The 26,658-nt window shown below is 34.7% G+C and overlaps 2 protein-coding genes across 9 annotated transcripts in view; one reads left to right on the plus strand and one right to left on the minus strand.

Moving 5' to 3' along the window:
* Window positions 1-9,738: 9,738 nt before the first annotated feature.
* Window positions 9,739-10,803, plus strand: LOC136030682 (ankyrin repeat and SOCS box protein 8-like). The gene has a single exon (XM_065709748.1). The coding sequence runs from the start codon at window positions 9,739-9,741 to the stop codon at window positions 10,801-10,803; it is 1,065 nt and encodes a 354-aa protein (XP_065565820.1).
* A 4,410-nt stretch (window positions 10,804-15,213) lies between these two features.
* The window catches only part of LOC136030452 (sodium/nucleoside cotransporter 2-like), a 126,086-nt gene continuing 114,641 nt past the window's right edge, over window positions 15,214-26,658 (minus strand). For 7 of the 8 annotated variants that reach the window (XM_065709452.1, XM_065709455.1, XM_065709449.1 and 4 more), the window contains 3 exons: window positions 20,676-20,834; window positions 18,093-18,273; window positions 15,214-15,322 (listed from right to left, as the gene is read on the minus strand). In XM_065709452.1, the coding sequence (XP_065565524.1) occupies window positions 15,273-15,322; window positions 18,093-18,273; window positions 20,676-20,834 (390 nt within the window). In that variant the 3' untranslated portion in view covers window positions 15,214-15,272. The remainder of the gene's footprint in view (window positions 15,323-18,092; window positions 18,274-20,675; window positions 20,835-26,658) is intronic. The other variant, XM_065709453.1, reaches the window with a different exon arrangement.

Below are 26,658 nucleotides of genomic sequence, written 5' to 3' on the forward strand. Positions count from 1 at the left end.
TCTATTTGCATAAAATCATGTTCATTTATTACCAACGTCCTCACCAATCCAGGTTTGTTTTTGTAAGGCTTATAAGACACGGAAAAAAGATTATGGACATACCCAAATTTACTAACAGGCCCCCTAGACCAATGCCTAGGGGCGCAAAATGCCAAAAGACTCAACAAATTATCACTGCGTAATTTTTTTCTTAACAAAAACTGGACTGATGTGATAGGTCATCAACATGCCAGATACAATACACCACAGCACCGACTATTCACAGAAAAGTGATTTTAAAGTAACACAGGAATTCCATGACCACTTGTGAACTTTGAGATGTCTCCCAAGAACGACAGCTAAGACTTCGGTATCACTTCTCTCTTTCGTTACTTTTGGCCCATCAGTTGCAGTCATTTGCTTGGGCCTAGAAGCGTTAAAGCTTTATATCCAGCACTGATGATGGGTTTTCCTGAGTCGGAATAGCAATGACCAATCACAGGGAATTAGACAGAAAAGTCAATTAAATATGACATCATACCCAAGAGAAGCAACTCTTGATCCCCTCCACAATCCCTTGCTCTTTATGCTAAAGTTTGACTCTTTGCCACAATTCTACTTTTTAAAACAATTAAAAGCTTTAGCGTAAAGAGCGAGGGATTGCGGAGGGGACAACCCATTTCATATACGGAGTAATTTCTGTTCGTTTTAAGTTTTAATGTCGCTCCTTACTTTCAGCTAAAAAAAAATGTTTTTTTATTTAATATTTTAAGGGATCCATGGTAAAATAATGGTTGGAAACCATTGCATTAACATTTGACACAGTGGAGATTTACTAATTAAAAACAAATTAGTACCGTAGTGAGGCAATGAGTTTTTCCCCTAGAATTTAAAGAATTTTTTTCTAGGTCGTGTTCGTTGATCAAATTAAATCCGAACCGGCTATTTTACGTGACGTTCCTGGCTTCAAGTAGTAACAAAGAAGATTTAAGTTGAAGGAAGGTGGAATTTTAAAAGGAATTATGTTTTGTTTGTTGGTTGTTTTTTACAAGTAACCCTATTTGACAATACTGATGGAAAAATACATCATTTTATTTTTGTCATATATTTCATATTCACACTCACCATCTTATAACATATTTCCTTCATCTGAAGTTCCAAGAGAATTTCTAATCAAATCCTTCTAAAACCTTAAAACCGACTAGTCGACAAATGTTGGCATGGTAAACTGTAAGATGCTTACTATTTGTCTTATTGTCACTATAAAACACAGCTTAGATATACAATACAGTTATAAAGACTCCTATCTTGCCCATGACAAGCTTTTGGTACAGAGCTCTGAACTTGGCGCCTCCTCCAAGCCCGCGCTCCGACGCGTAGATCGTACTACAACACCATGGGCGGGAGCAAAATTTTGTTTTGTTTCCAACCGGCATAATTTTCACATAGCAATGAATCACAGCGTTACTATTCTATTTACGACGTCAGTCCAATTGCTCCACTTCCAGATTCAGACTGCCAGTTTTCTGTCTCCACCCACTAGGATTGCTACCACGCACTGTGTCCCAGAAATAAATCGAGTCTTCATGACTGTATTGTATATCTAAGCTGTGCTATAAAACAGCTAAAAACATATAGTGAGAAACTACTTCTTCTCATATTGCAAGAGGTGTGTAAATATATTATCGCCAATTGGTAACGTCAGTTGCCGTGCAAAAAACCACTCCGCCATTCAAATCACATTTCTAGGGCATTCAGGTGAACCTTTTCATATAATGTTGAGGGTAGTGTTGAACTAAATCAAAATATTTACACGGGTTGTCAAAAGGGCTTAACTCAGGAATGACTGAGTGTTTTAATTTGGAACTTTCAGGAAATAATGAGGAGGATGATCAGATGACCGAAAAGGCAATATTTGCAAGCTAGTACTACTGCTACTACCACTACTATTAAGGGTATGAAGGTGAAATTTTCAGAGAATATTGAAGGCAAAAGTTGAACTGAATCATAACACGCCGTCTGCATTCAGGTTGCCAAAAGGCGTATCACGAATATCTTAGGAATACCTTAGTGTGTGGTGTTGAAACTTACAGGTTTTTTGTGGGGTTGTTGAACTAACCAAAAGGCAATATTTGCATCCTTCTACTGCTTCTACTATTACCGCTAGTAAAGCTAAGGCTACTACTACTAATCGACTGCTACTATTATTGCTACTGCTACTAAGGCAAAGGGTGTTAAGGCGAAAATTTTGGGGTATGTTGCAACGGTTTTGAACTAAATAAACTAAACGAACTAAATTTGAACACAGTTTGTCTACAGGACGTGTCAGCAATGCCTAGGAACGGTTTATAGTGTTAAAGTTGAAAGTTTAAGCGTCTGTTAAGGGGGATTTTCTACAATTTTGGTTAATATAATTGATTTAAGGCCGGGTTTACTATTGACGTAACATAACGCAACGGGAGATCAACTGGTTCACTTTGCCGCCTGCGCAAGGCATTGGAAAACTGTCGAGATCAAGATTGCCATTAAACGACGATATCCGTTGGCCAATCAGAGGCGACCTCACTCAAAGAAAAGATTACGCACTCTTTGCCTGTTGCATTTGGTGAGTTGTAATATGTTCTATTGCTCTTTGATACCATTCGGTGAGGTAAGTTTGCAATATAAGATGAATGGATAATCTAAGTGTCTGGACAGCAACGTGAAAGGCTCCTATAGAGATGGGACAAAAAAAAATACAGAAAAATTTTCTTTTAAAATATAATGTCCGAGAACGCACCAATTGTTTAAATTAGAATTTTTGAGGATGAGGGGATTATTTCTAATGTTTTTGCACTGGTACTGTTGGCAAAGGTACTCAAAAACAAAAAAAAGGGCAAGGAATAAGAAATGGTCTAGTCAGTTGGCTGGACAAAAAAACAGGTTTTGCTGAAGCAGTAAAACTTATCCTAATCAAGGTGAAAAGCTAACACGGTAGAAGATATACAGTGCATTTTTATGCAGCAGACAACAAACTTTTGAGCCAATTTGATTTTTTGTCAAAAAATTTCTCTACGAGAACTGATTCAGGGCCAGTGGTGCTACTATACCTGGCCCTAGCAGCAGGAAATCTCCCAAAGAATATTACGGTGCAAAGGATCACGTTTAGGTAAACCAGAAAGAATAGTTTGCCTTATGGTGCCCTGTAACGGGTTTTAAGTGTGAGAAAAAATAAGTTTAACCAGGTCTCATGTCAAGTGAGATGTGGTATATACTCACGTTACTATTGACATAGACTTGGCTGAAGAGGCTGAAAACCAAAATTTCCGACGCCAGATTGGTATGAGGCTACATGTGCTTCTTAAATCTCTTTACAGTAGGATGCCTCAGGGTTATCAGATCTTGATGAAATTTGATATTTAGAAGGACCTCGTGTCTCAGATCTCTTACTTTAAATCCCGACTGGATCTAGTGACACTGGGGGAACCATGAGGGGGGAGCCAGAAATCTTGGAAAACGCTTAGAGTGGAGAGATTGAAATGAAACTTAGTAGGAAGAAGCTCTTCCGACCATGGCACAAGTGCCATATGAGCTCATGGCTCTTGTTATATCAATGGAATAAATCGGAGTTTGGAACCTTGTTTTTTGGACTTCTCAGTGACGAAACATCAAAATCTGAAGGCTCGGTACCAGTAATTGAGTTGCTCCTTATTGGGAAGTATTATGAAAAGGCTATTATTGATAATTCTACAACCAAATATGAATATACAGAAATTGCACAAAATAATGTGAATGTATCTCAACAATTAAATTATAATTTCATTTTAAAAGATGTGGAATCTTGGATTCTTCCAAGTGATAGTTATCTTTATGCAAAAGTGAAAATAACACGATTGGATGGAATCAATATGCAAAATTTCTGAACCTATTTAATTCTATTATTGTAAGAACTTCTGCAGAAATCGTATCAGAGAAATTCTTCTATAATTTTTACAATCAGCTCAATCCCCTTTCTTAAATCCAGGAATTATTACAGAAGTCCTCCACTCTTCAGGAATGTATTCATTGACCCAGTCATCTGTGAGTAAGTTGTGGAGCTTATCGATAGCCGCTTCTCGAAGTGCTTTGAGAAGTTCAGCTGGTAATTCGTCAATGCCGGGGCTTTTTTAATAATTTTATATTAAATTATGTTATATTTATATAGCATTGATAATTTCTTCTCTGTTTGGAGGGGCGATATTGCAATCTTCATACACGGATGGTGACTCAAAACTGTTATGGGATGGAATGGGTTAGCTCTGGCTATTTTGGAAGGGGGGGGGGTGAAAGAGCTCCTGGATGTGAGTGCGCCATCGTTTGATACGATCTTCTTTGCTTGTGAGGAACTAGTTTTCCTTACTAAGTAGCGTGGAGGTAGATCTTTGCTTATCCGGTTGATTCGCCTAGGAGCTGGTAGTGTTTCTGTGAGTCGTTTTGTGCTGCAGCTTTTTCCATTTCACAGGCTACATTAGACCAGTATACTTGATTATCAGCCTTAGCAGATTTGTGACATTCTTTGTGGAGTGCTTTAAAAGAAGCAGAGTGTCTATCGGTCATTTGTTTCTTCCTCTAAGAGAGTTCTATTGTCTTCTTTTAAATCCATCTTTTGGTTTTTTTGTCCCTTACTCCGAGAATAGCTGGATCTTTCACTTGATGTCGGAACTTGTTCCAGCGCTTTTCTATATTTAGCGATGGCTTAAAATTTTCTTGGTCGGTCATGTCTCGGTTTCAGAAATTGATTGATTGTTCTATAATTCTCGGTCATTATCTTGAAACGCCGTAAAACGGTTTTTAAGTTCGAGCATAAAGGTGTCTTTAATTTTGGGGAGTTTGAGTTTCTCTATGTCTAGGATGCGTCTATGTGCAGATAATTGTTTTGGATCCGAGTCTGAATCTGACTTTTTAATTTAGTAAAAAATGGCCCGGTCCACTTTTTGATCCAGTGCCCCTACCCTCCCTCTCTATACTCTCGAGACCTCAATCATTGACTTCCAGCAAAGAGAAACGAGTAAATAGTCAATTTGGGCGTGGGTTCGACCATATTGGGATCTCCAAGTGTAAGTGTGGCACAGTTTGTGTTTAAACGATGTATTAGCCACACTGAGATTATTCAGCATAGCAAACATGAGAGTCTAACTCTGTTACTACAACAGTTAAATCGTGGTTGCCAATTGCTCATTCAGAATTGTTTAATCTCGTGCCAATCCTGGCATTGAATTCACCACTGATTACGAGGATATCCTTGCGAGAGATTTTGTTCAGAGTCAGTTGGAGGTCGTCATATAATCTATCTTTCAAGTGGTTAGGGGCGTCTCGAATAGGGGCATATACAGATAGTATTGTCATGTTATTGCTCTGACCTTTTAAACGGGCCATCACAATTTTCTCAGACATATGGGTCCCGGTTGGGTACATGAGTCCTAATGCGATCTTGGGTATCATGATTATTCCCACTTCTGCGAAGCTGTCCCATCCATTGGGCCAGAATTAAACATAATGGCCTTTTTACCCAAAGGGGCTATTAGATCAATTGTCGTTTGCCCATTCTTGTCTCTGTCTCTGAATTATCTTGTCTCTGAAACAGAGTTTGTCTAGGTATATAACCTAGACTTAGAGGTAGATGAAATTCTTCAGCTACGAAGGCTTGCGCTAATGAACATTTGATGGAACAGAGGTTCCAGTAGCCTTGTCTCCGTTGTCGAAGTATTAAATTAATTTTCCTTTAATCTAGTTCTAACCTATTTATAACAAAATATAACTTGGTAATCTATTTATGAGCTAACTTATTCCAAAATAATCTGTTTCTAACCGAAAAATGAACTGAAACTGGAAAGCTTCAATTATTTTGCAAGTGATTGTTTAAGCTACTTTAATTAAATTATAACTGCTTTAAAATTAAATTTTCCCTTAAAGGAAAATTTATTTTCCTTTAATGTATTTCTAACCTATTTATAACAAACTACAACCTATTTATAACCTACGTAAAAAGATTGATTAGCTAAAAAAAAGCTGGGAGATCATAAATTTCCAGCTCCCGTAAGAACAGTGTTGCCATCTAATTTGTAACTATTGCAAATTTGATATAAGTCAGTTTTACTTTTGTAAAAAGTAGTTAGCTACTTTGATATAATTACAACTGCTCTATTAATTTTTTTAATATATTTCTAACCTCTTCGTAACGAAACACAACCTATTTATAACCTAGCTATAAAAAAAGAACATGGAGATTTTAAATTTCCGGCTTCTACCAGAGCAATGTTGCCATCTAATTTCAAAATATTACAAATTAGCTGTCGCCATTAATAAATCATTTCCTAACACCCATGAAGCTCAGCTACTTTGATAGAATTACAACTGTTTTATTTATTTATTTTTAATGTATTTCTAACCTATTTATAACCTAGCTAAAAAAGGTGCATTAGCTAAAAAAAGAACATGGGGATTTTAAATTTCCAGCTTCCACTAGAACAGTTTTGCCATCTAATTTTTAAATATTACAAATTAACTGTTGTCATTGATAAACCATTTACTAACACCCATGAAGTATAGCTACTTTGATAGAATTACAACTGCTTTGTTTATTTTCCTTTTATGTATTTTTAACCTATTTATAACGAAATACAACCTATTTATAACCTAGCTAAAAAAGATTGATTAGTTAAAAAAAGAACATGGAGATTTTAAATTTCCAGTTTCCACCAGAACGGTGTTGTCATCTAATTTGTAACTGTCACAAATTAGCTGTCGTCATTGATAAATCATCTACTAACACCCATGAAGTTCATCTACTTTGATAAAATTACAAATGTTTTATTTATTTAAAACCTAATCTATTCCAAGATAACCTATTTCTCATCAAATAATCAACCAAGACTAACTGGGAAGTTTTACTTTCCTGTTGCAGTTGATTGTTTTAGCTGCTTGAATTGAATAATGAGCTATTTGTTTTTCGTTATCTTACATTTCTTTGCAGAATCATTTTTTCTTTTATATAGATAAACAAGTATTTTTGATAAAATATTAGTGTCAACGAGAGATGTATTAAGTGTAAAATTCCTTTAATTTTTTTGCTAGCTCATCCAAAAATTGAGCTTTTGTTGGCATGTTTTTCTGTCTTTTTCATGACTGTATTTATGGCAATCTTGCATTTCATAAATTTTCAAAATAATGATAGTCTTATTTTTCTGATGCTGTTTGTCAAGAAAAATTAATGGGATGTTGATAGAACATTTTTAGATGTATCTGATCTTGCGAAAATAACATTGCAAAATGAAAAATGGAAATAAAGCTGGAACTCTTAGAAATTTAAATGAGTAGATTTTTAGACATACTTAGGTAAAAAATTGAAGGTTTTCATGCATAGAAAAACTTAAATTAAATTGCTTAAAGAGCAAACAACTGGTAATTTCAAAACTATTTGTATATATTGTGACAAGGGAGTACAACAATTCAATAACTTTAAAAAAGAAAGCCAAAAAATTAATGTTTAGTAGAAATTATTGTTAGAAATTGGACTTGATTCAATAATATAATATCAAACAGTTCGTGGTAACAAACTGTACTAAGGAGCGACCCAGCTCAATAGTAGCCGAAACTCTAAAACATGGAATTTTGATACCAATAGCTATATCAAAAGAATTGCATTTTAATGCTGATTTTAAATATACACGTTTTGTCATAATTAGTCATAACCATCAAAAGTTACGAGCCTGAGAAAATTTGCCTCATTTTAGAAAATAGGGAGAAACATACCTTAAAAGTCATACAATCGTAACGAAAATCACACCATCAGATTCAGCGTATCAGAGAACCATTTTGTGGAAATTTCAAGGTCCTATCTACAAAAACATGGTATTTCGCATTTTTTGTCAGAGGACAAATCAGAGATGCGTGTTTATATGTTTTTTTGTTGTTGTTTTTTTCTCCAGGGGTGATCGTATCGATTCAGTGGTCCTAGAATGTCGTGAGAGGGCTCATTTTAACGGAAATTAAAAGTTCTCGTGCCCTTTTTAAGTGACCAAAAATTGGAGGGCACCAAGGCCCCCCCACGCTCATTTTTTCCCCAAAGTCACCGGATCAAAATTCTGAGACAGCCATTTTATTCACCATAGTCGAAAAACCTAATAACTATGTCTTTAGTGCCCCGCAGTCCCGTGGGAGGGGCTGCAAGTTACAAACTTTGACCTGTATTTACATATAGTAATGGTTACTGGGAAGTTTACAGACGTTTTCAGGGGATTTTTTTTTGGTTTAGGGGGTGGGAATTGAGGGGGGGTACATGGGACGATCTTTCCATGGAGGAGCTTCTCGTGGGGGCAGACTTTTTAATGAGGGGGCGCAGGATTTTCTAGTATTATTTAAAAAAACAATGTAAAAATAAATATGAAAAGTTTTTTCTGCTGAAAGTGAGGAGCAGCATTAAAACTTGAATCTAACAAAAATTATTGCGTATATAAGGGGATTCGTCTCCTCCTCAATACCTCGCTTTCTACGCTAAAGTATCTTCAGTAATTTCAACTACTTATTCTACGGCGTTTGTGATTCAGTGTCACTCTTAAAGAATTGGGACACAATTCAAGCTTTAGTGTAAAGAGTGTGGTATTGTCGAGGGGTGAACCCCCTCATATACGTAATATATGTTAAAATATACAAATATAGAAGTTCGTTACGTAACTTAATTCGTAGGTTACGTATATTTACATAATCTACGTAACTCTTTACGTTAAAGTATTTTTAGTTAATTCAACTATTTATTCTACGGCCTTTGTGATTCAGGGGTCATTCTTAAGGAATTTGGACAAAATTTAAGCTGTAGTGTAAAGAGCAAGGTATTGACGAGGGTAGAACCCCCTCATATACGCAATAAAAACATACGAATATAGAAGTTTGTTACGTAAGTTAATTCGTAAATTATGTATATTTTTTACTAATGAAAACGTTCGTAAAAAAATAAAAGCTCTAGCTGCCTTTTTAGGTAATCAAAAATTAGAGGGTAACTAGGCCTCCTCCCTCGCTCCTTTTTCTCAAAATCTTCCGAATAAAACTATAAGAAAGCAATTTAGCCAAAAAAAAGTAATATACAAATTTCGTCTAAATTATTTATATGCGGAGAGCCAAGATCAAAACATGCATTAATTAAAACGTCCAGAAATTAAAATAAAAAAAGTATTTTTTATATGAAAGCAAGGAGCGACATTAAAACTTAAAACAAACAGAAATTAATCCTTATATGAAAGGGGCTTTTCCTCCTCAACGCCCCGCTCTTTACGCTAAAGTTTTTTACTGTTTTAAAAAGTAGAGTTAAGAGAAAGAGTTAAACTTTAGCGTAAAGAGTGAGGCGTTGAGAAGGGAACAGCCCCTGTCATATAAGGAGTAATTTCTGTTTGTTTTGAGTTTTAATGTCGCTCCTTACTTTCATTTAAAAAAAGTTGTTTTTTTATTTGATCTTTAAAAAGTTTCAGTAGATTGTGTAAAGGAAATTTGTATAATGACGTTTTACATTTCCATAGCAAAAAGAAAACCTCACTCTAAATTTTATTTTAATTTAGTTCTCAGCTCATAATCGCTAAGGTTATCATGTAAATTGCAAAAATATTTATGGTGTCTGAGGAGAAATTTGAATTTTTTTAATTCGATTAGAGAAATAGCTGAAAATTTTAAAAGAATTTCCTTTTAGGTATTATGAACTTGATATAGTAAAGAACAAATTCTAGTTGGTTGTGACTGAGATATTAAAATAAAATGCAATACGATCGTGATATGATAGTGCAATATGATTTGATAGGTCTTTCAGGAATAAGGTCTTTCAGGAACGCATACACTCTTTTTTCGTTACACTCTGCTGCCTTTGAAGGAAAATTAGCTGTTTGTAAGCAGCTTATTTCAAATGGTGCCAACGTAAATGCCTTAGGCTATTATAATGTCACACCGCTACACCTTGCTGCTTACCGAGGAAAATTAGCTGCTTGTAACCAGCTTATTTCAAATGGTGCCAACGTAAATGCCTTAACCTTTGAAAATGTCACACCGCTACACCTTGCTGCTTACCGAGGAAAATTAGCTGTTTGTAAGCAGCTTATTTCAAATGGTGCCAACGTAAATGCCTTAGACTATGATAATGTCACACCGCTACACCTTGCTGCTTACCGAGGGAAATTAGCTGTTTGTAAGCAGCTTATTTCAAATGGTGCCAACGTAAATGCCTTAGACTATTATAATGGCACACCGCTACACCCTGCTGCTTACCGAGGAAAATTAGCTGTTTGTAAGCAGCTTATTTCAAATGGTGCCAACGTAAATGCCTTAGACTATGATAATGTCACACCGCTACACCTTGCTGCTTACCGAGGGAAATTAGCTGTTTGTAAGCAGCTTATTTCAAATGGTGCCAAAGTAAATGCCTCAAATTGTTTCAATAGAACACCCTTAATGCTAGCAACGAATAAAAAACATGTCGCCGTAACTGAATATCTTGTTGAAAATAATGCAGTTGTACTCAAAGAGTTCTATGTTTTTGGGTCGCAACCTCTTTTTGGTCACAAGACTGAAAAAGATATGTATCTTTCAATGCTAACTTGGTTAGTAAAACAGCGGACATTAGAAGTGGCACAAACCAGGAATTGGTTTTGGAAACTATGTAGCCTTGCCTTTAAAACGACTAACACGCTGAAATCAATTTGCCGCAATTTGATAAGAACAGATGATAGCCATGTACAAGTGGGTTATAATTTTGAAGGTTTTAATATTCCTGAAGTTTTGAAAAATTACTTAAAGTTTAAGGAGGAACTTCAAATTTTGTTTGGTTAAAAAAAAATTCTCTATGCGGAAATGAAGAATAGGAAAAGAAGAAAAGGAAAAGAAGAAGAAATTTTATCTCCACCTAAAATAAAAATTGAAAAACATCGTAAAACTGAAAAAAAAAATTGATCAGTAGCCGTTCTCCCCTTTTTTTAGATTTCCACTGAAATACTTGATGTAGATGTCGATAGGGGATTACATGACATTGTGGTAAAAAATATGATGCATGGATCTTGCGGTGAGCTGAATGAAAATTCACCATGCATGGACAGAGGGAGGTGCACCAAGCAATATCCCCGAATTTTAGTACCTAACAAAATTATCGGAAATGATGGATACCCATTAAGTAGAAGAAGGTCTACCGAAGATGATGGAAAATCAGCAATCATATTGTCGCGTAACCATTACAGAAACCTTAAATTAGAAGACCAAATTTTTGAAGTTTCGTAGAAACTGTTGTTAGAAATCGGATTTGATTGAATTATCAAATTTCTTTGAAAAGACCTTCGAATGAAAAGACATTAAATTGCTTAAAGAGCAAAATTGCAAAAATACTGGCATATATTTTAACAAGGGATTACAACAATTCAAAGGCTTTAAAAAAGATATTATAATAAGGAGCAAACTCTAGCCCATACTAAATGAAATATTAAAACAATAGGCAATTTTTGACAAAAATAAATCATCATAATTATGCACAATGATGCTACACACTCATCTTTTGAAGATAGTATAACACAAGTTTCTTTTGAAAAGTTGCTTCTCTGGGGTATGATGTCATATTTGATTGACTTTTCTGCCTAATTCCCTGTGATTCGTCTTTGCTATTCCGACTAAGGAAAACCCATAATCAGTGCTGGATTAAAGGCTTTAGCGCTTCTAGGTCCAAACATAGGATAGCAACTGATGGGCCAAAAGTAAAGAAAGAGAGAAGTGATACCGAACTATTAGCTGCCATTCTTGGGAGACATCTCAAAGTTTACAAGTAGTCATGGAATTCCTGTGTTGCTTTAAAATCACTTTTCTGTGAATAGGCAGTGCTGTGGTGGATTGTACCTGGCACGTTGACGACCTATTACATTAGTCCAGTTTTTGGATTACATTATTTCACTGTGGACTAATTACATAATGTGGACTAATTACATTAGTCCACACGTGCTACAACTAAAAATAGGCGTACCAATAATACTGTTAAGAAATATCAACCCATCAAAACTTTGCAATGGCACGCGACTTGCCGTAAAAAAAAAACATGGAAAACGTATTAGAGGCCACAATCTTGACAAAGCCTTTTGAGGGTGAGGCTGTTCTTATTCCTCGCATTCCCATGATTCCAATGGATCTGCCTTTTCAATTTAAAAGATTGCAATTCCCAATTCGATTAGCATTTGCAATCACCATCAACAAAGCTCAAGGTCAATCATTAGAAAAATGTGGTATAGATCTTAATACTGATTGTTTTTCCCATGGACAATTGTACGTTGCATGTTCGAGGGTCGGTAAACCTGACAATCTATGTATATGCAGCGACAATTGGACAGCGAAGAATGTTGTATATTCGCAAGTTTTACGCAGTTAATTTGTATTGTATCTATCTATCTATCTATCTATATAAAAACGAGTTGTGTGTATGCATGTTTGTTTGTTTGTAAAAAAAAGCGTTTGCATATGACGTCATTATAAGTACATAAGGCTTTGTATATGACCAGACAATGGGAAAGCCAAGAATGTTGTATATTCGCAAGTTTTACGTAGTTCAAAACACATATATAAATCTATCTATATTCATAGGTGGTACACAGGGACACAACTACAATGGCGCGTAACTAATATGGCGCGTAACGACTTACGCGCGCAGGGGGGGGAGGGGCGAAGCGCCCCCATTAGAAATGGCCGATTCCCTGCTGCACCGGTGCTGTTACTGGAATCCTAATTGGTTCCAGGTCTATGGGACTTGGAAGATATTTCTTGTTTTCTTTTTATTTTAAACTTTCAAGACAACTCAGTTTGAATGTTAGGTTTCTCAATAATTTCTTTGACTCCTCGGCCAGTGAAAATACTGCGAAAAATCAGCTCAAACTGGAAGTTTAAAGGATTTCGCTGTCAATTGTTTTAGCTGCTTTAATAGAATTAAAAGGTATTTAATTAATTTTTATTTATCCTAGTTCTAACATATTTATAACAAAATATAACTTAGTAACCTATTTATGAACTAACTTATACCAGAATAACCTGTTTCTTACCAAAAAATGAGCTGAAACTGGAAAGTTTTAATTATATTGCAAGTGATTGTTTAAGCTACTTTCATAGAATTACTAGTGTTTATACTCCTTCAATTTATTTTAAACTTATTTGTGACAATATACAACCTATTTATGATCTAGCAAAAAAAGATTCATTAGCTAAAAAAAAGAACGTGAAAATTATAAATTTCCAGCTTCCACCAGAACAATGTTGCCATCGTTGCCATTAGTTACATAGTTACAATGTTGCCATTTGTAACTATTGCGAATTCGCTGTCGTCATTGATAAATCATCCACTAACACCCATGAAGTTCAGCTGCTTAGAATTACAGCTGCTTTATTTATTTTCCTTTAATGTATTTCTAACCTATTTATAAAAAAAGAAGATGGAGATTTTACATTTCCAGCTTCCACTTGAACAATGTTGCCATGTAATTTTTAGATATTACAAATTAGCTGTTGACATTGATAAACCATCTATTAATACCCATGAAGTTTAGCTACTTCGATATAATGACAACTGCGTTATTTATTTTTCTTTAATGTATTTCTAACCTATTTATAACGGAACCCAACCTAATTATAACCTAGCTAAAAAAAATTTTATTAGCTATTGTATTTGTTGTTAGAAATTAGGTTTGATTGAATTATCCAATTTCTTTGAAAAGACCTTCGAATGAAAAGACTTGAAATTGCTTAAAGAGCAAAATTGCGAAAATGCTGGCATATATTTTGACAAGGGATTACAACAATTCAAAAGCTTTAAAAAGAAATTATAGTAAGGAGGGAACTCTAGCACAAAGTTGTTCTGTTCAGTACTCTCGAATTTTGGGGAATTTTCCCTTAAAATTTCGCAAAACTAGAGCTGCTAAACCACCTGGGTATAGGAGCGTCAAAATTTTAAATCCAGCCCTGAGCATGAAGCCCCATAGGACTTTGTACGTTGCTAAAAACAAAATACGTTTTATATGTTTCCACTTTTCTTACTTTCATAAATAAAAAATCATCAACACTTTAAGGAATAAATATCTTTATATGCTAATTTAACTTAAAATCCATGGTCATTTGTTTTTTTTTCTCTTATTGTTTGTTTGTTTTCAGTAAAGCTTAAATTATGATCTCGTCTTGAGAAGGCATGGGGGTTATCAGCCCTACTCATGTTAATTTTTTCTCGTTTTGAGTTTGACTCGGCTATTTATTGTAATTTCTGTTCATTTTTAGTTTCATACTTTTAATCAAGGGTTATTGACCAGCAAAAAAAAACTTTCTATTATCAACCAAGAAAAGAGTAAATAGAAAGCGACAATTTCTGTAACAACAGGAGACTATAAAAGATCTTATGCACATGGGATACGATTTCTCTGCCTCGGAAACAAAATAACAAAAAGAATATAGATGGCATTACTTTAGACTAAAATGCTCTCTTTTTTATCTTTAAGCTAAGAAACATAAAAAAAAGAAAAAAAAAATTCTGAAAGTAGCCAGAAAAAAAAACATAAGATTCTTTTTCAACCAAATTAAATTTCTCTAGTGATGAGCAATTTCATCTGGGTTCCGAGTAATTCTCAATGCGCTACCAGCCAGAGGCATAATTTTGTCAAAATCCCGGGGGGAGGGGGGGGGGGGCAAAGTTGGAGCCAATTTTCACAAACTAAATGAAAATGACAGTAAAAAATGAAAAATAAGCTATTTGTTACCATGAGAGTACTATAAAAGTACTATGAAAATACTTTATAGTTCTAAAAAAATAAATATACACTGAAGAAAACTGGTCCATTTCTGTTGATGCTTGAATTACGCAGCCTTATGTTAATTTTTGCAATATCTTCGAAGAAACTAAATTTCATCTGGGGAAGAAACTCAGGTCTAAGGAGCAAACCAAGGTCTGGGAGGCGGAGTCCCCCTGTCCCATAGTAAATTACGCCCCAGGTGACAAGTAAGTTTTGTTGTAGAAATACTACTCTCTATACTTGTAAGCGGACATGACCCTTCAAGGGGAGTGGGAAGTTAGAAAATCCTTCTAGGGGGTGAGTAGGGCTAACATTAGCAAATATTCCTCATAAGGCAGCGGATATGGTTCTCTCCTAAATCCCAAATAAACTAGATAGGCTATTTTTCAGCAATTTTTTTTTAATTATTTCGTATTTTCTTCAAACATTTATAATTACGACTAACTGGGCGTTAAAATATAATATAATGAAAATTAAAATAGTATACAAAATAAAAATAATGAGTCAATTAATTGGGTTACCACCGCTGACGCCAGGGTTATCCAGTAGAATACCTGAAAAAAATAGTTTTAGTTAAACAAATATATATATATATATATATATATATATATACATATATACATATATATATATATATATATATATATATATATATATATATATATATATATATATATATATATATATATATATATATATATATATATATATATATATATATATATATATATATATATATATATATATATATATATATATATATATATATATATATATTTCCTGTAAATATATAGGCGTAAATTAATGCTATTTTAATGTCCAAAATATTTTGACAACACACTACGCACCATAGACAATTTTTATTGCTAACTCTTCCCATATTCTTTCACATATTTTTCATATTCACTCTCATATTTTCATTCTCATATTTCCCTCTCAAAATATTTGTCAACGCACTCAGCATCATAGACGGTTTTGATTTGTCACTCTCTACGTACTAGTCAGGTCCTTAGACAAATTAAATAAAAAAACAAATTTTTTTAAATGAAAGTAAGGAGCAACATTAAAACTTAAAACGAACAGAATTTACTCCGTAGGCTATATGAAAGGGGCTTTTCCTCCTCAACGCCGCACTCTTTACGCTAAAGTTTGACTCTTTCTCTTAACTCTACTTTTTAAAACGGTATGAAACTGAAGCCTTAAGAGCGGGGCGTTGAGGAGGAAAAGCCCCTTTCATATACAGAGTAATTTCTGTTCGTTTTAAGTTTTAATCTTGCTCCTTACTTTCATTTAAAAAAACTTGTTTTTTTAATTTAATTTCTGGACGTTTTTGAATTAATGCAAGTTTTGATCTTGGCTCTCCGGACATAAATAATTAAAATAAAATTTGCATATTAATTAATTGGAATTAAGTTCCCTTCCAATTTTTTGATTACTTAAAAGGCAACTAGAACTTTTAATTTTTTATAAACGTTTTCATTGATAAAAATTATACATAGCTTACGAATTAACTTACGTAACAAATTTCTATATTCGTATGTTTTTATTGCGTATATGAGGGGGTTCAACCCTCGTCGATACCTCGCTCTTTACACTAAAGCTTAAATGTCCCAACTCCTTGAGAATGACCTCTGAATCACAAAGGCCGTAGAAAAATAGTTGAAATTACTAAAAATACTTTAGCGTAAAGAGGCAAGTATTTATCTCTTCCTAAATACCTCGCTCTTTATGCTAAAGTATTTTTAGAAACCCCTCATATGCGTAATAATTTTTGTTCGTTTTAAGTTTTAATGCTGCTCCTTACTTTCAGTAGAAAAGACTTTTCATATTTATTTTTTCATTGTTTTTTCAAATAATGCTAGTAAATCCTGCGTCCCCTTCATTGAAATTCTCTTCCCTCATGAGAAGTTCCTCCATGGAAATATCCTCCCACGTAGCCCCCCCTCAACTCTCCCCCCTAAACCAAAAAAATCCCCCCTGAAAACGTCTGTACACTTCCCATTAACCATTACTATATGTAAACACAGGTCAAAGTTTGTAACTTGCAGCCTTTCCCATGGGACTGCGGGGGAGTAAGTCGTCCCTAAAGAATTATTTACTAGGTTTTTTGACTATGGTGAATAAAATGGCTATCTCAGAATTTTGATCCGGTGACTTTTGGGAAAAAATGAGCGTGGGAGGGGGCCTGGGTGCCCTCCAATCTTTTTGGTCAATTAAAAGGGCACTAGAAATTTTAATTTCAGTTAGAATGAGCCCTCCCGTGACATTCTAGGACCACTCAGTCGATACGATCACCCCTGGGAATAAACAAAAAACAAAAAAACGAATGAACACGCATCCGTGATCTGTCTTCTGGCAAGAAATGCGAAATTCGACATTTTTGAAGATGGGTGCTTAAAACTTCTACAAAAAGGTTTTCTGATACGCTGAATCCGATGGTGTGATTTTTGTTAAGATTGTATGACTTTTAGGGGGTGTTTCCCCCTATTTTCTAAAATGATGCAAATTTTCTCAGGCTCGTAACTTTTGATGGGTATAACTGACCTTGATGAAACTTGTATATTTAAAATCAGCATTAAAATGTGATTCTTTCGATGTAACTATTGGTATCAAAATTACATTTTTTAGAGTTTCGGTTACTATTGAGCCGGGCTGCTCCTTACTACAGTTCGTTACCACGAACTGTTTGATGTCTTGACCTGGGGATTACTGCTTTTTTAAACGTCTCCACTTCCTTAAGTCTTACGCTATAATCTATGCTTCTTTTAGATTTAAATTAAAAAAAAAGTTTTTCTCAGCTGAATATAGGGAGCAACATTAAACTTAAAACTATTATAAATGATTCTGTATATGAAGAAGAGCTGCTCCTTCCTCGTTCCTCACTCGCCAAGGAGCCTTTACCGGGATTAGTGTTGTATATTCATTGTATGTTGATTCCATTACGAACAAATATTAAAAGAAACTATTTGAAAACCAATTGCCAATTTTTATTCTGTATTATTCCTCACTTTGTGAGGAATAATCATTAATCCTAGCATCTGCAAGCCTAACATTACCAATCCATTAGACATAGCTTTTTCACAGCAACATAAATTTGTCGTTTAATAACTTTAATGTTTTATGAATGCTTGAGAATATAATATACAAAGCAATATTTTCAGGAAAACGTTAGCGCTGCTACTTGGTACCAGTGATGTTACCCTGCTATGAAAATACTGCTTCAATTCAAAATCACTGAAAGGAGACTGGTTTTACATGACGGCACAATGTATTTTTTTTTAATGCTTAAAGTAAGTATGACTGTATGAATACAAACAGCCTTACCTGCTATGCAAGCGTTCACTAACGATGTCATTGATCCGGATATGAACGCTCTTATCACTATGCGAGCCAAGTCTCCTTTTCTGGTTGGTGCCATTGTTCCAATAACAGCGAGCTGAATTCCAATTGAGCCAGGATTGGCAAATCCACACATGGCGAATGTTGCTATCCCCTCACCCCGACTCTAAAAAAAATTGTTTATTTATTTTCACTAGGTTTCGCAACTAAAACCTAAAAACTGGCATCAAGACCATCTCAAACCCATAAGTAAGGACCAACTCGTCCCAATAGTAACCGGAACTCTAATTACGAAACTCGTCAATATCCCATTCTTAATGCTAAAATTTGATTTTTGTCCCAATTCTTTAAGAGGAACTCCTAAAACACAAGGGCCATGGAGTTACAAGCTTGAAATTTTTTGTAAAATAATACTGCAATCATAAACATTGTCGCAACAAACAAAAGAAAAAAAAACATTGAAAGAGTAAATTCCAGGAATTTCGATTTGGGATTACGCTACACAATGCCTGAAATACTTTACGGATTATGGACCTTTTCCGAGGGACCTGGACGTTTTGCTGCTGGTCTCCAACCGCTGTATTCCCTCTACAACCTGAGCCATCAGCATTTGTAAATGCCTGTGATTGTTCGGGAAAGATTTGGGGTTTCTGGGGTGAACGTTTTTTACAGATGCTCGAAGTACTGACATAAACACAAAAAGTAGATATTAGTGTTGCATCAAGGAGTATTTAGTTATTAAATGCATGCTTTAATCTTCTTAGGGACGATTGGTGCAACATTACCTTAGTTCAGAGGCTAAATAAATACCGTGCTCTTAGCTAAAAAATCCACCAGTTAGGGATTTACAGGACTTAGGCCTGAAATTCCACTTTGAATCAACTTAATATGTCAAAAATTCTTATCTGCCGGTTAAAAAAAAAAGCTCGGTTAGATACTTTTTAAGAGGAGCTAAAGTCAAGTTTTTCAATTTTTTTTTCAAATTAAAGTCAAAACATTCAGTGACATAAGCAATACAAAAACAGTGGTAGTATAGTTAAGGATATATATAGTTATATATAGGATATATATAATATATAGTCAAGAAGGATGGTAATCGTGGGTTGAATCTAGCTGTCATTTTCTCTCTCCGGAGTCTTTATTCCAGATGACGGATTCGACTGAAGCTATCTCCCGTCAAAAGTTGTTTCCCCCTATTGCACACACTCTGCTTATTCCGATCAAGATAGAAGCCTGTCAAGGAGCAGTCACTTCCCCCATCTGTTTCAACAATTTTGTACTCGATGACCAAGATTTGTGTCTATTTTTACTGATTTCTGCGTCTATATTTGCCAATTCAGTCTTTAGTTGACTTGACTTTGGTATGATATGCAGACAACTTCCTGAGGTCTAGCCGAATCCTTCACAGGATAGCCAAAATTCTCTAAATCCTGAAGCTAAATATCTGGAAGTTTGGTTTCAACTTATATCTTCAAAGTCGGATGTCGTCCGGTTTAATTTGAAAATTGAGTCATGTTTTCATAGCATAACGCATGGTTCTAACGTAGTTCAGCCCACTGATCACATTGTTTATCCAATTTTACCCATAGGTTTGTCAATCCACCACACCCAAAAACTCCTTGACCAACTTAAAAGACAAATTTCAACATCTCACACTTCTATCGAGCCGTGCAAACTCCGACCCAACATAACACATTTAGAAAGCATATACAACGCCGTCCCTCTTTCTTACGTATCCCTTTTCTGGAAATGCTCCCTTTTCTATGCTACCCTTTTCTGGAAATGCTCCCTTTTCTATGCTACCCTTTTCTGGAAATTTCCTACTAAAAGTGACCATAACAAAATTGGATCAATTTATTTTCGTTTAGTCAAATATTCACTTCTTCTGCCACCGTGATGGCACAAGAGAATAGAAGTCTCTACTAAATTTGAAGTTACTGATCTTGACGCTGCTGTTGCTAAACGAATCAAAGCAAATTAGAAAAGATGATTTCTTCAACTGGACCCTTTTGCTAATTCAATTATCATTTTATTATAACACTATTTCTACTTCGTATTTTTGGATCCCTTGTTCGTTTTCTATGTCATTCAACTGTTACAGTTTGTTTCGTTTCTCCTTTCTTTCTTAAGTACTTCATTTTATCGTGTGATGATTCCAGGATTATCCAATGATTAAATAAATACGATGGTAAGAATGACGCTGAAAAAGAGTCAAATAAACAGTCAAATAAACCAATGCAGACGAAAACAAAGTTATTCAAAAAAAATCAGTTCTGCACTCCCCCCACAAAACTAATTTCTTTCTGATGACCCTTAAAGGTTTTAAAATGTGTGGCCTATGAATATTTTCTTTTTGTCTGTACATTTATAAAGTCACAATATCTGAACTTGAAATTCACCCGTACGTGACCATTGGATGTTTCTTGCTAAGATTTTTTTTTTTTTTAGAAAGCAGTGATATCCCTGAAATTTGACTTGAAAATAAAAAGATATTTTTAATAATTTTTTTGAAAAAAACCAAAATCCTGAATATTTGAAAAAAAAATAACTCAAAACAATAAAACTTACTGAGATGAGATTGCTTGATTTAAGTTGACCTAATTTACTAAATCCAGCAAATTCATTGACGACATTCTTTGTTGCTATTAGCTCTGCAACCATTTCACATTCCAGTGCATCTACACCTAGACACCAAGCTAATGGAATAAAAATTTTCGTGATGATCCACTAGAAAAAAGAGAATGAATAAAAAACATACTCGCGATGATAGTGGTGTTGAGAAGGGCTGATGACCCCCCCCCCAAAAAAAAACCAACAATATTTGACTTGTAAAAGCGTAACAATAATGAATGGAAACAATTTTTGTTTTGTATTTTAAAGTTTTTTACCATATGATATTGTCTTTTATTCCAGCCAGAAGACTTGATGCAACAAAAACAAGAGAAAGAACCATATAAACAACTTAAATTTGATGACACATAAGCAAGCCGAGGGTTATCATACTTGATGAGTTCGAAAAGTCGACGAAGAGGTTTGTCAAGTTCAGCACAGTTATAATCTGTAAAACGAAGTCTAAACGACAATTTTTTTTCCCCTGTAAAAATGGCCATTACCCTTTCAAAACAAACTGTTTTCAACATAAATCAAAGCCCCAGTGGAAAGAGGTACTAAATTTTGGGTATCCCCTAGCCTACCCCTTCTTATCTTTCCCAAAAAAGACAATATTGTATCTAAAGTGCTTTGTTGTAATGCAAAGGGTTTGTTGATATCGTAATTTGAGTTTTTAAGGGTTATGTTAAATGATATATATTTGTTTCTTTCTTTTTTTTCAATATTTGTTATTTTTTATAACGGGCGATAGTCTTTTATGTACTTAGGGTTTGTGTGATATTTTTTAATGATAAAATAAGAGGAAATCAAAATATAAATATCACAAAATAGGTGAAAAAATTAAATTTTGGCCAATTTGAAAGCATGATGATTGAAATAAATCAAAAGGATACAATTGCATCAAGTTTGTCTGAATACCATAAATACTATAACTTGGGATTATAGGGTAGTTTAAAAGTTGAGGAGGTGAAAAACCAAATCAAAAGATAATACGTGTATCCAGATTTTCAAAGGGAATATGTTATTAAAATTGCTGAGTAAAGAGTAAAAAATATCAAGCCAAAAAAGTAAAACCAATATTTTGAGTAATATTTTGAACAAAAATTATGTTTCAATATTTCGAACAAACATTTGTTTGAGGGCAACTGAATTGACATGGAAGGGCGTTAGTGACCTTCCAGCCCTTTTTCAATATCCCCCCTCAATATTTCCCAAAAGTTTCATGTCGTCCTTTAGGTATTGCTGAAATTCCCTTCTAATAACCAGCAACAAAATAGTGTCCTTTGATCATGTTTGGCATCCCTCTCAGCATCTCCGTAAAATTTTACCTTCATACCCTTAGCCTTTTCGGAGACCTAGGATCAATCGTGCCCTCGTTTCCAATAGAGTCCCCTGTAAATTAACAATGGGCAAAATTCATAACGTACAGCCCTTACCTCGAAGGCTAGGGTGGGAGAGTTCTGAAAAACCCGGAGGGATAGTTATTTGACCTTTGAACTATTATCACAAAAACTGTAACACAATTCTGGTCTGATCCATCTGGGAGAAAAGGTCATGAGGGGGGGGGGACTGGTTTCCCTTCTGTCACTTTTGAATCTTAATAAGGGCACTTAAACTTTTGATTTCCAATTGAATGAGCCTCCTTCAAAGTATATACGATCCCCTCTCCATAAAAACCTTATAGGTTAACAATAAGCAGCTTACATAACTTACAGCCCTTACACCGTGGACATTGGCGAATTTTCAAACCCGGAGGCATTATTATTTGACTTCTGGACTATTTTGAACAAAACAGCCATCCCAGCTATTAATTTTGATTGAATATATTTGGAGAAAAAGGGCATGGTTAGGGCTCTTTGTCCTTCGATCACTTTGGATTTTCAACAAAGGAACTTGAACTTTCAATTTCTCCTTCCACTAAAACCTTATCTGCACACAATGGGTAACTTACATAATCTACAGCCCTTGCTTTGATGGCTGGAGGTCTTTTTTCCACCTTGGAGACATATTTCTTGTCCCTTTTGACTATTTTGAACAAAATGGCTATCTCATAACTTATTCTTACATTTTTGGAAAAAAGAACGTTGGGGGGAGGGGGGGAGAGCTTAGATCGTTTTTGATCCTTATTGAGGTCAATCTCTTAGGTTTGAAGCCAATGCTATTTTCATATAGCAGTGAAATGCGTATTAACAACAGACACAAGCAGATTCTTTGATGAAAAAATTACTGTGGCTTCATTGAAAGCTTTAACATGAATAGGCCGAACAAATTTGCATTTTTTCTTTAGAGCTTCATAAAAAATTAATTAGTGGGGACACCTCTAATTTTTAAAAGTAGTAATAAACCACTTTTAGAAGACGTTGAGAATTGTAAAGTAGCCTCTCGATTTGCCCCAAGATTCCAAAATTTTTGGCCGTGAATTTTTTTTTATTATCATCAGTTTCCTTTAAAATTGGCCATTTAAGATATTTTTTCTTTACTATTTAAAAGGGTTGTACTAATCATACAGCCTTGATTTTTGTGTCGTTTTGTAGATCTTATACCCATAAATAATCCCAAAGATTCTTAAGTTTGTAGTTATAAGAGATGATTTTTAGCAATAATTCTTAATATTCAAGACTTCCTCCTTTCTCATTGGCTTAAGCACTCCTTGAGGGGTTTGCCAGAATATCATTAAGAATGTTGACATCTCCCTAGCATTACGACCAGATTTTAAAGGAAGTTGAAAACATGTATAATTGGTAACAACACCTTGAGGCAATATAATTTTTACACTTCATACGAATTGGAATTTGTTAGGTTACAAAGCTGTTACAAAGCAGATAACAGTTTGGCTTTAAAAGTAAAGAAACACCGATTGTAGGCCTATAAAATGTATGAACTTTATTTTTTAAAAGAACATTATTCTTAAAAACGCAATATTTTAAACATTATTGGTCTTTAAAAGTAAAGAAGCACCGATTGTAGGCCTATAAAATGCATAAACATTATTTTTTAAAAGAACATTATTCTTAAAAAAAACATTATTTTAATCATTATTGGCCTTTAAAAGTAAAGAAACACCGATTGTAGGCCTATAAAATGTATGAACATTATTTTTAAAACGAACAATATTCTTAAAAACACATTACTTTAAACATTATTGGCCTTTAAAAGTAAAGAAACACCGATTGTACGCCTATAAAATGTATGAATATTATTTTCAAAAAACCATTATTTAAAAAAAAAAACATTATTTTAAACATTATTGGCCTATAAAAGTAAAGAGACACCGATTGTAGGCCTATATAATGTATGAACATTATTTTTTAAAAGAACATTATTCTTAAAAACACATAATTTTAAACATTATTGGCCTTTAAAAGTAAAAAAAAACACCAATTGTAGGCCTATAAAATGTATGAACATTATTTTTTTTTTAAATCTAAAGTTGTAGGCTATCCGTCCATTTTAGTTCCACGGAATCGTATTTTATTCCTAATAGTGCCGTATCGAATATTTTGGTTTTTCTCCATTATCTCATATAGTTGATGATTAATAGGCTCGTTCATAAATGACTGATTACCCCGGTTTGGAAACGGGGTAAAAATATACTTTGCTTTGTGGAGTAATGCATATACTATTAAATTAATGTCATTTAAAGTGATATGTTCCTGAAGGTACATAATAAACACTGGGCACCCTTGCCCGGGGGTCATAAATACAGGTAAGGGAGGAAGGAAACCCCTTAGGAGTATTTAATAAATTTTTGAAACTACTTATATTTATATTATATTTACCAAAAAACAAGAACTAATAGCTCATATGGCACTTGTGACGAGGTCAAGAAGAGCCAAGAGCCATGAGCTCATTTGGTATGAGCTCTAGCAAAATTCTAAGAATCAATAGATTGTTTTAAAAGGAAAACCTGAGGCTTAATTCCAGTTGGGATTTAAAATAAGAGCTCTGAGTCACGAAGTCCTTCTAAATATCAAAATTCATTAAGATCCGATCTCCAACTCGTAAGTTAAAAATACCTCATATTTTCTAATTTTTTGAATTAACCGTCCCTGCACTCCCCCCCAAAGATGGTCGAATCGGAGAAATGACTATTTCTAATTTAATCTGGTCTGGTACTCATTTTTTCTAATTTTTCAGAATTAACCCTCCCCTCAACTTCCTCAAAGAGAGCGGACCCGTTCCGGCTATGTCAGTCACGTATCTAGGATTTGTGCTCATTTTCCCACCAAATTTCATCCCGATCCCTCCATTCTAAGCGTTTTCCAAGATTTTAGGCTCCTCCCCTAACTCCCCTCAATGTCACCAGATCCGGTCGGGATTTAAAATAAGAGTTCTGAGACACAATACTCTCCCAAACTTCAAGTTTCATTAAGATACAATCATTCCTTCGTAAGTTAAAAATACCTCATTTTTTCTAATTTTCAGAATTAACCCCCCCCCCAACCCCCCAAACAGAGCAGATCCATTCCAGTTATGTCATTCACGTATCTAGGACTTCTGATTATTTTTCCCACCAAGTTTCATCCCGATCCCTCCATTCTAAGCGTTTTCCAAGATTTTAGGCTCCCCCCAACTTCCCTCAATGTCACCGGATCCGGTCGGGATTTAAAATAAGAGCTCTGAGACACGATATTCCCCCAAACTTCGAACTTCATTAAGATCCAATCATTCCTTCGTAAGTTAAAAATACCTCATTTTTTCTAATTTTCAGAATTACCCCCCCCCAGCCCTCCAAATAGAGCAGATCCATTCCAGTTATGTCAATCACGTATCTAGGACTTCTGTTTATTTTTCCCACCAAGTTTCTTCTCGATCCCTCCATTCTAAGCGTTTTCCAAGATTTTAGGCTCCCCCCAACTCCCCTCAATGTCACCGGATCCGGTCGGGATTTAAAATAAGAGCTCTGAGACACGATATTCTCCCAAACTTCAAATTTCATTAAGATCCGATCGTTCCTTCGTAAGTTAAAAATACCTCATTTTTTCTAATTTTCAGAATTAACCCCCCACCCCCAATTCCCCAAAACAGAGCAAATCCGTTCCAGTTATGTCAATCACGTATCTAGGACTTCTGCTTATTTTTCTCACCAAGTTTCATCCCGATCCCTCCATTCTAAGCGTTTTCCAAGATTTTAGGTTTCCCCTTAACTCCCCCCAATGTCACCGCATCTGGTCGGGATTCAAAATAAGAGCTCTGAGGCACAATATCCTTCTAAACATCAAATTTCACCAAGATCCCATCAACCGTTCGTAAGTTAAAAATACTTTATTTTCCGAATTAACCGACCCCCCACTCCCTCCAGAGAGTCAAATCATGAAAACGACTATTTATAATTTAATCTGCTCCGGTCCCTGATATGCCTGCCAAATTTCATCGTCCTAGCTTACCTGGAAGTGTCTAAAGTAGCAAAACTAGGACAGACAGACCGACAGAATTTGCGATCGCTATATGTCACTTGGTTAATACCAAGTGCCATAAAAAAAAAAAATTCTAAATTTCTAATTTTTAATAATTTTTTCTCCCTATTTTCTAAAATAAAGCACATATTCTCAGGCTCGTAACTTTTGACTGGTAAGACTAGACTTGATGAAAAACCTTATATATTCAAAATCAGCATTAAAATGCGATTTTTTGATGTAACTATTTGTATCAAAACTCCGTTTTTTAGAGTTTTGGTTACTATTGAGCCGGGTCGCTCCTTACTACAGTTCGTCACCAAGAACTGTTTGAAAATGTATCTTGTAAATGAATAAAAGTATTATATTCTACTATAACGTTCCTCGCCCAGAGAGGGGTCTATGAAATACCTTATGACTGTGGAAATTACTATGTTGGCAGGACCCATCAGAATCTAGAAAAACGGCTGCACTAGCATAAAAAAGACATAGACAAGGCATTAATTTCAAATAGTACCAACAACTCCTTTGGTTCTGCCTTAGGT

This window comes from Artemia franciscana, chromosome 8 (genome assembly GCF_032884065.1).
Source record: "Artemia franciscana chromosome 8, ASM3288406v1, whole genome shotgun sequence".
NCBI lineage: Eukaryota > Metazoa > Arthropoda > Branchiopoda > Anostraca > Artemiidae > Artemia > Artemia franciscana.

Coding starts and splice junctions, on each gene's coding strand:
- LOC136030682 (XM_065709748.1), top strand. CDS start 9,739: ATGCAATACGATCGTGATATGATAGTGCAATATGATTTGATAGGTCTT.